This window comes from Crocuta crocuta, unplaced genomic scaffold (assembly GCF_008692635.1).
Source record: "Crocuta crocuta isolate KB4526 unplaced genomic scaffold, BGI_CrCroc_1.0 scaffold978, whole genome shotgun sequence".
NCBI classification, from domain to species: domain Eukaryota; kingdom Metazoa; phylum Chordata; class Mammalia; order Carnivora; family Hyaenidae; genus Crocuta; species Crocuta crocuta.
Genome location: NW_027530876.1, coordinates 536,357 through 545,668, shown reverse-complemented (window position 1 = coordinate 545,668; position 9,312 = coordinate 536,357). Strand labels below are relative to the sequence as shown.

The window sequence follows — 9,312 nt, the reverse complement described above, 5'->3', positions numbered from 1 at the left end:
TCTCAGTAGGTTGTTTCTAGCTTGTTCTTCCTTGCCCCCCCCCCCACCTCCGTGGCCTTGGGGCCTAAGGGTTTCAAACCCTGCTTCCCCTCACAGTGGGACAGGGGTCGAGGCCGTGATGCCAGCCAGACCCCATCCTCACCACCGCTTCCCTATCCTGTCCCCAGTGATGGAGCCACCTGTCATCACCGAACAGTCTCCACGGCGCCTGGTTGTCTTCCCCACAGATGACATCAGCCTCAAGTGCGAGGCCAGTGGCAAACCTGAAGTGCAGTGAGTGACCATCACCTTCTAAGCCCTGTTGTTGACTGCTGACCTCAGCTTCTAGTCCCCTTCCCTCCCAGGGCCACCCGGTTTCTGCCCCCAGATGCCCTGGGTCCCTCTCCTCACCCACGGTCCCTGCCCTGCATAGCCCGCCCCCAGGGCCCCGACCGCTCTCGCCCTGGCCCCCAGCCCGCTCCGGCCCCTGTCCTGGGTTCCAGGGCCTTTGGCCTCTGAGCTCTTGTCTGCCCACAGGTTCCGCTGGACTCGGGATGGCGTCCACTTCAAGCCCAACGAGGAAGTGGGTGTGACCGTGCACCAGGCGCCCCATTCCGGCTCCTTCACCATCGCGGGCAACAACAGCAACTTCGCGCAGAGGCTGCAGGGCACCTACCGCTGCTTTGCCAGCAATAAGCTGGGCACCGCCATGTCCCATGAGATCCAGCTCATGGCTGAGGGTGCGAGGCACTACAGGGACCCGGGAGGGCCTGGGCCACACGAGAGGGTCCTTGAGCAGGTCTCAGGGGGCATGGGGGGGTCCGGGCTGAGGGGCCGCACGCCCCCCCCAGCTGCCGGGTTCATGTGCAGAGGACACTGCGTGCTCTGGCAGCCGGAAGCGGCCTTCCTCCGTCATCACCCGGGAGTGTCCCCCTGCTTCTTTGCTTTGTCTGTTTCTGCTCTGCCTTTCTGGTCACCTCCGTCTCCCCTTCCCTGGCTTCTTCCTCCCGGCTTTGACCCACCTCGGCCTTGGGGCCTGCCGCGTGGGCCGCGCTCTCGCTCTCGGGCTCAGCCTCGTTGACCTGCCTCACTCTCCTGCCCGTCTGCTCTGCCTCTGTCTGACCCACTGCCTGGGCCTGGGCTTCTGCCCGCTCTGTGCCTCCGCGGTCCCATCTCCTTCCCCACCTCGGGCCGTCTCTCTCCGCCTCCCCCATCGCTCCGTGGCCTCTCTCCGCTGCTTTCCCCTCCTCCCTCCTGCCTCCGTCTCTCCACCTCCGACCCAGCCCCTCCATCTCCCTCCTTCCTGCCCGCCAGCTCTGTCTTTATCTGTGTCGCCCTTTCCCTGGGGTTTTCCTCTGCATTCCATCCTCGCTGAGCTTTCTGCCTCCCGAGCATGCTCCCCTCTCCTCTTCACCCCTCTGGTTACCTTGGGAACTGTTGCCATGGTTTCTGTGTCAGGATGATGGAAGGGTCTGTGACTCCCACATCCTTCCACAGCTCCCCTCCCCCATCACTGCACCACAGCCTCACTGCCTCCCCACCCCCAGCCATCTTAGGCCTCTGGGTGGGAGCTGAGCATTGTGAAGGGTTAACCCTTCACAGCCGTCTGGTCCTCTGTCCAGCCTCTCCTCTGCGGGTCTCCGCCTGGAGCCCAGAAAGGATCCGGAGTCACTGCCTCCCGCTTCCTCACAATCTGGCCCTCTCGCCCCCGTGGCCGTCCCTCCTCCTTTCCCCTGCCCTGCCTTGACCAGGAGGAGAGTTGGGACCCATCGTGCCAGCATCTCTGTCCCTTCTAGGTGCCCCCAAGTGGCCCAAGGAGACGGTGAAACCTGTAGAGGTGGAGGAGGGGGAGTCCGTGATTCTGCCTTGCCACCCTCCGCCCAGCGCAGAGCCGCTCCGGATCTACTGGATGAACAGCAGTGGGTGCCCACGAGGGCTGATGCCTGGGGTGACGGTGGCAGTGGGTACAGCTTCCTGGACAGGGCCCTGACCTTCGCCTCCTTATCCCCCGCCCGCCCCCACAGAGATCCTGCACATCAAACAGGATGAGCGGGTGACAATGGGCCAGAACGGCAATCTCTACTTTGCCAACGTGCTCACCTCGGACAACCACTCAGACTACATCTGCCATGCCCACTTCCCCGGCACCCGGACCATCATCCAGAAGGAACCCATTGACCTCCGGGTCAAGGCCAGTGAGTCCCTAAGACTCTGATACACCCTCCTCACCTTCTCTCTCATGCCCCGGCACAGCCCATCCCAAGGCTCAGGCGGCCTTGGCCTTCCTCCGGGACGGCTTGGCTCCGGCTTCACCCCGGTTCAGACCCCTTCCCAGGAGGCGAGAACAGAGAAGGGGCCCTCCCTTTAACAGAGGAGGAAACAGAGGCCCCAGGGCCTCACAGGGGCATCACCCAGCCTGGTAACTCCGTGGGGGAAGGGTGGAGTGGGCCATGCCACCCACCCCTTTTCTCCTCACAGCCAACAGCATGATCGACAGGAAGCCACGCCTGCTCTTCCCCACCAACTCCAGCAGCCACCTGGTGGCCTTGCAGGGGCAGCCGTTGGTCCTGGAGTGCATCGCTGAGGGCTTGTGAGTCTGGGGGCCCCTGCCGGGGGTGGGCAGACACCGTGGGGCCTCTGTCGAGGCCCGGGGCTGAACAGCCTGTGCTCTCTCCACCGTGGCCCTGGGCAGCCCCACACCCACCATCAAGTGGCTGCGCCCAAGTGGCCCCATGCCGGCCGACCGAGTCACCTACCAGAACCACAACAAGACCCTGCAGCTGCTGAATGTGATGGAAGAGGACGATGGGGAATACCGGTGCCTGGCCGAGAACTCGCTGGGCAGCGACCGGCACACCTACTACGTCACCGTGGAAGGTATGGTGCCCCTGCTGGGTTGCTCAGCCTCCCAGGAGTGACCTCCAGGGACAGCAGTCTGCGGCGCCCACTGTCACAGGGGGTGGGCGGGTCTGGGTCTGGGGCAAGAGCTGGCTGAGGGCCACCCCTGCTCAGGGCCACCTGCCTCCTGCTGCAGCTGCCCCTTACTGGCTACACAAACCCCAGAGCCATTTGTACGGGCCTGGGGAGACTGCCCGCCTGGACTGCCAAGTGCAAGGGAGGCCCCAGCCGGAGGTCACCTGGCGAATCAATGGCATTCCCGTGGAGGGTGAGTGGGGCCTTGGGCGGGGGCGGGAAGCTTGGCGGGCCCTGGGGAGGAAGGGGAGGGTGATGAGGGGGGCTTGGCGGGCCTCACTGCTCTGCCCTGGGCCTTGGGGCCCACCTACTGCTCACGCAGAGCTGGCCAAGGACCAGAAGTACCGCATCCAGCGCGGAGCACTGATCCTGAGCAACGTGCAGCCCAGCGACACGATGGTGACCCAGTGTGAGGCCCGAAACCGGCACGGGGTCCTGCTGGCCAATGCCTACATCTATGTCGTTCGTGAGTAACCCATCTGTCCCCGCAGCTCACCAGGCAAGGCCACCAGACTACCTGGGTCAGCAGCTGCTTTTCTCCTCACTGCTTTTCTCCTCCGCCCCATGTCTCGCCCACCCTCATCAATAGCAGCGGGGTGGGGGGGCGAGGGTCCAGGGGGCGGTGCTGCGGAGGAAGGGCAGAGCCTCGCCACCATTTACACCACATGAAAAAGCAGCTTTAGAGAGTGCTTTGGCCCACCACGTGTCACTGAGGAGTGTCACTGAGCGGAGGCTCACCCTGGCCGGGGTGTGCCTGAGGCCAGCCTGGTAGCTCCTCTCCCGGAGCCTCAGGGAAGACAGAGGTGGGCCAGGAAGGCTTTCTGGAAGAGGTATACTGTCACTGGGGCTCAAGGAATTGGTAAAACTTGGATGCCTGGGGTCGGAGGCACGTCTGAGGCACGTTGGAAGGCAGAGACTCAGTCTCGCAGGGGTGGGAGTTGGGTGCAGGGAGGCACCCAAGGGCCCTCTTGTGAGAAGTTGCCCTGGTGAGCCCCACACCTGCCCTGGCTGCTCACGGGCCCTCGCCCCAGCCTGAATCCTGCCCTGTCCCCTGTGACTGCTTCTCCCCCAGAGCTTCCGGCCAAGATCCTGACCCCAGACAACGAGACCTACATGGCGGTGGAAGGCAGCACCGCCTATCTTCTGTGCAAGGCCTTCGGAGCTCCTGTGCCCAGCGTGCAGTGGTGAGTGACCCTCCCTGAAGGTGGTGCCTCTTAAGCCATGTTCCGGCCCAGGTAGTGGGGGAGGGCAGGGAGCGCGGCCTGGTGGGGTCCAAGCCAGGCCTGCCCTGCTCATGCCAGGCTGGACAAGGAAGGGAAGACCACGCTGCAGGATGAACGCTTCTTCCCCTACGCCAACGGCACCCTGGGCATCCGGGACCTCCAGGCCAACGACACTGGCCACTACTTCTGCCAGGCTGCCAACGACCAAAATAATGTGACCATTGTGGCTAACCTGCAGGTCAAAGGTCAGATGTTACCCCCTACCCCGGACGGATGTGATCAGCAGCGCCTCCAGGAGGGAGGGTACAGTGTCTGGAGGACACCAGAGTGACCCGCCCTTTCCATCATTGCCCCCAGATGCCACTCAGATCACACGGGGGCCGCAGAGCGCAATCGAGAAGAAAGGCTCAAAAGTGACATTCACGTGCCAGGCCTCCTTTGACCCCTCCCTGCAGCACAGCATCACCTGGCGAGGGGACGGTCGAAACCTCCAGGAGTTTGGGGACAGTGACAAGTGCGGGCCCAGCCCCAACCTGGGCCTGGTGGAAGGGGGCGGAGTGGGGAAGGCAGGATGTCCAGACCTCTTGGCCTCATCCATGGGGCAGCGCCCCTGCTTTGAGCAGGAAGGTTCTGGCAAGAGGGGTGGGGGGAGCAGAACAAAAGGACGAGCCTGCGCCCCCTCCCCCCACCAGGTACTTCATAGAGGACGGGCTCCTGGTCATCCACAGCCTGGACTACAGTGACCAGGGCAACTACAGCTGCGTGGCTGGCACCGAGCTGGACGTGGTGGAGAGCAGGGCCGAGCTGCTGGTGGTGGGTAAGTCCTAGGTGGGATCGGGCTCAGGGCCTGGAGGCATGGGTGGGGCAGGAGCCCGGGCTCACATCGCAGGGCCTTCTCAAGCTGGGGGGAGGGGGGCGGCCAGCCTGTGTACGGACCAGAGAATCCACCCTCCATGGCCCTCAGGGAGCCCCGGGCCAGTGCCTCAGCTGGAGCTGTCTGACCGTCACCTGCTGAAGCAGAGCCAGGTGCGCCTGTCTTGGAGACCCGCTGAGGACCATAACGCCCCCATCGAGAGTAAGAGGCCCTCCCGACCGCCACCCCTGGTAGCCTGCCCTCCTGGTGGGAACTCCCTCCTCCCCGGCCCAAGGCCCCACGACCGCCTCCCCCACCCTGGAGCCCGCACCTGGGTGTGGGATGCCTGCCGCCTTGGGCACTCCCTTCTTTCCTCCGGGAGACCCAGACCCAGAACCCCATTTAGCCCTCCCCTGTGTGCCACACGCCAAATTGCCGGTTCATTTCTTGGCAGAGTATGACATTGAATTTGAGGACAAGGAGATGGCGCCTGAGAAATGGTATAGTCTGGGCAAGGTGCCCGGGAACCAGACCTCCACCACCCTCAAGCTGTCGCCCTATGTCCACTACACCTTTAGAGTTACTGCCATCAACAAATATGGCTCCGGAGAGCCCAGCCCCGCCTCGGAGACTGTGGTCACGCCTGAGGCAGGTGAGCCACCGGGGAGGGAGTCTCCAACTCCAGGGGCCCTGGGCTCCTCTTCATGGAGGGGCTGGAGACGTGATCGTGCCCAGGCCCCTGTGCTTCTAGGTGTCCAGGGCGAGTGGGGAGGCAGGGTTCCCTCAGAGCTGCTGGCTCCTGGCTTCCGGGGCCAGAAAGGGCCACTCCTTCCTTGGTCCTTGGCCTTCACCGACTCAGCAGGAGCCCACAGCTTTGACGTGTTAACACATTACCTTCCAGCCCCAGAGAAGAACCCTGTGGATGTGAAGGGGGAAGGCAACGAGACCAGCAACATGGTCATCACTTGGAAGGTGAGGGGCCCTGGGCTGAGCGTGCCCCAGGGCATGAGGCCAGGACCACGTGTTGGCCACTACCCTTGGCTGTGCCGAGGACCAGAGGATGATGGGACATCAGGCTGGGCTCGGGAGCGAGTCAAAGGGGGGGAATGCTCTTGGCCAACCGGCTCATCTTCATCTCACCCTCCTCCAGCCGCTTAGGTGGATAGACTGGAATGCCCCCCAGGTTCAGTACCGTGTCCAGTGGCGCCCTCAGGGAACGCGGGGTGCCTGGCAGGAACAGATCGTGAGCGACCCCTTCCTGGTTGTGTCCAACACATCCACCTTTGTGCCTTATGAGATCAAGGTCCAGGCTGTCAACAACCAGGGCAAGGGCCCTGAGCCGCAGATTACCATTGGCTACTCTGGGGAAGACTGTGAGTACTGGGCCGGCCTGGCCCACGGGGTGTGGGGGTAGGGGGGGAGCCTGAATGCGCACAGACGGCCACACTCCTCCTCCCTCCACGCTGGGGCTGTCCACAGAGCATTTCCCAGGAGTGAGGACATTGTTTTCCATAACCGAAGTGCCATATGACAACACAGGCATTTACCATTGATTTACCACTGTATTTACCTAGTTGGCAGCTGATATTCCAATGGTATCAGTCAATGCTGTCTTTTCCCCCAGTGCGGGATCCAGTCCCAGATTTCCCATCAGGTCTAGTTGTCCCTCTGCTTTCTTTTTCCTTGCACATGGACCATGACCACGTGTGAGTTTTGGTCACCTGGTCAGGATCCTTCCTGGTTACTCCTTTGCGTAGTTTTTGCCCTTGCAACTGATGCACGGTATACAAGGAGGGGTCCGGAGCCTGTGCACACGCCCTGCTCATCAAATGGCCCGCCCCCCCATGGAGCATCCAAATCTATCTTCCTTCTGCGGGAGGGTTCTGGGCTGGCCTCCAGAGGCCACAGGCCCTCATCCATGCCGCCGGCTGTTTCCAGACCCCGAGGCAAGCCCCGAGCTGGAAGGCATCAAGATCCTCAACTCCAGTGCCGTGCTGGTCAGATGGTGGCCCGTGGACCCAGCCCGGGTCAAGGGCCACCTTCGGGGATACAATGTAAGGGTTCAAGGCATGGGGGCGAGGGGATTCCCAGGGTGAGGTGTGAGGCCACTGGGAGCGGCAGGGTTTGGGGGAGCCTCTGCTACCTGCACGCTGCTCTCCTAGAGTCTTCGGGTAGGAGGAAAGGTTCCCCATTGAGGGCGGTGGGAAGCGTGCACGGGGGTGGGGAGGGGTGTGCCCCGCTCGCCGCCTTCCTCCCCCTACGGGGCCTCCGTCCGCCTGCAGGTGACCTACTGGTGGGAGGGCAGTCAGAGGAAGCACAGCAAGAGGCACGTCCACAAGGGGCACGTGGTGGTCCCCGCCAACGCCACCAGCGCCGTGCTGGGAGGCCTGCGGCCCTACAGCTCCTACCATCTGGAGGTGCAGGCCTTTAACGGCCGAGGGCTGGGGCCCGCCAGCGAGATGACCTTCAGCACCCCAGAGGGAGGTGAGCCTCGCACCCTGCGGCCNAGGCATTGCACGTGGAGTGCCAGTCGGACACCAGCCTGCTGCTGCACTGGCAGCCCCCGCTCAGCCACAACGGCGTGCTCACTGGCTACGTGCTCTCCTACCACCCTTGTACGTGCGTCATGGGCCCGGAGTCCCAGCTGGGCTTGGCGGGGAAGTAGAGGGGAGCTGGGGGGTAAGCGGAGCTGGAAGTCGCGGCCAACTCCCCGCCTGCCCTTGCAGTGGATGATGGGGACAAGGAGCAGCTGTCCTTTGACCTCCCGGACCCTGAGCTGCGGACGCACAACCTGACCAACCTCAGCCCGCACCTGCGGTACCGCTTCCAGCTGCAGGCCACCACGAAGGAGGGCCCTGGAGAGNAGTCGCGGCCCCCTCCCCGCCTGTCCTTGCAGTGGATGATGGGGACAAGGAGCAGCTGTCCTTTGACCTCCCGGACCCTGAGCTGCGGACGCACAACCTGACCAACCTCAGCCCGCACCTGCGGTACCGCTTCCAGCTGCAGGCCACCACGAAGGAGGGCCCTGGAGAGGCCATCGTGCGGGAAGGAGGCACCATGGCCTTATCTGGTGAGCTGGAGGGGGCTGGAAAGGCCCTGTCGGACAGCCAGGCCCAGGAGGCCCAGCCACAACCCCCCACCTCTCTCCCCAGGGACCCCGGATTTTGGCAACATCTCGGCCATGGCCGGCGAGAATTACAGCGTGGTCTCCTGGGTCCCCAAGGAGGGCCAGTGCAACTTTGGGTTCCAGATCTGGTTCAAAGCCCTGGGAGGTGAGCACGAAAGGGGCCCCCAGGGGTGGCATGGAACCGGGGTGCCGCATGGCCCTGCTCCTCCNCCCTGAGCTGCGGACGCACAACCTGACCAACCTCAGCCCGCACCTGCGGTACCGCTTCCAGCTGCAGGCCACCACGAAGGAGGGCCCTGGAGAGGCCATCGTGCGGGAAGGAGGCACCATGGCCTTATCTGGTGAGCTGGAGGGGGCTGGAAAGGCCCTGTCGGACAGCCAGGCCCAGGAGGCCCAGCCACAACCCCCCACCTCTCTCCCCAGGGACCCCGGATTTTGGCAACATCTCGGCCATGGCCGGCGAGAATTACAGCGTGGTCTCCTGGGTCCCCAAGGAGGGCCAGTGCAACTTTGGGTTCCAGATCTGGTTCAAAGCCCTGGGAGGTGAGCACGAAAGGGGCCCCCAGGGGTGGCATGGAACCGGGGTGCCGCATGGCCCTGCTGCTCACCTCTGCTGCCCTCTCGCCGCCGCAGACGAGAAGACGGGCCCCCATCTGCCACCGCAGTATGTCAGCTACAACCAGAGCTCCTACACGCAGTGGGATCTGCAGCCCGACACAGACTATGAGATCCACCTGCTCAAGGAGAGGGTGCTCCTCAAGATGGCCGTGAANGGGTCTCCCCAACCCATCAGTTTCAAGCGTGCCTCGTGCCTCAGCCCCAGGTCGTCTGTCACCCCCGCCTGGCCCCTCTGGCATCTGTAGGCCTGGCGCTCCACCCGCCCTGCCCAGAGGGGCGGGGAGGGGGGCCTGGGCTCAGTGTCTTCCCGATGTGCCCACAGGCCGCGTGAGGCTCCCTCCCGCGGGCTTCGCCACCGAGGGCTGGTTCATCGGCTTTATCAGCGCCATCATTCTCTTGCTTCTCATCCTGCTCATCCTGTGCTTCATCAAGCGGAGCAAAGGTGGCAAATACTCAGGTGAGGCCTGGCCCGGGCCTCCGGTGGGGGAGCGTAGGGCTTGTTCAAGTCCCCTTCGGTCCCCGGGCCTTTGGCAGGACGT

General features: G+C 63.8%; 2 protein-coding genes across 2 annotated transcripts in view; both read left to right on the top strand.

Moving 5' to 3' along the window:
• Nucleotides 1-9,312, top strand: part of NAA10 (N-alpha-acetyltransferase 10, NatA catalytic subunit) — a 136,594-nt gene that overhangs the window by 59,488 nt on the left and 67,794 nt on the right. The window lies entirely within an intron of this gene.
• L1CAM (L1 cell adhesion molecule) overlaps nt 1-9,312 on the top strand; it is a 13,977-nt gene that overhangs the window by 2,845 nt on the left and 1,820 nt on the right. Inside the window, 23 exon segments of the mRNA XM_077769629.1 lie at nt 168-273; nt 517-719; nt 1,776-1,898; nt 2,004-2,174; nt 2,458-2,569; nt 2,672-2,856; nt 3,014-3,145; nt 3,275-3,418; nt 4,025-4,136; nt 4,254-4,420; nt 4,533-4,689; nt 4,868-4,992; nt 5,140-5,250; nt 5,483-5,680; nt 5,930-6,000; nt 6,179-6,401; nt 6,967-7,082; nt 7,311-7,514; nt 7,517-7,643; nt 7,925-8,098; nt 8,181-8,300; nt 8,789-8,922; nt 9,074-9,230. Coding sequence (XP_077625755.1) covers nt 168-273; nt 517-719; nt 1,776-1,898; nt 2,004-2,174; nt 2,458-2,569; nt 2,672-2,856; nt 3,014-3,145; nt 3,275-3,418; nt 4,025-4,136; nt 4,254-4,420; nt 4,533-4,689; nt 4,868-4,992; nt 5,140-5,250; nt 5,483-5,680; nt 5,930-6,000; nt 6,179-6,401; nt 6,967-7,082; nt 7,311-7,514; nt 7,517-7,643; nt 7,925-8,098; nt 8,181-8,300; nt 8,789-8,922; nt 9,074-9,230 — 3,372 coding nt within the window.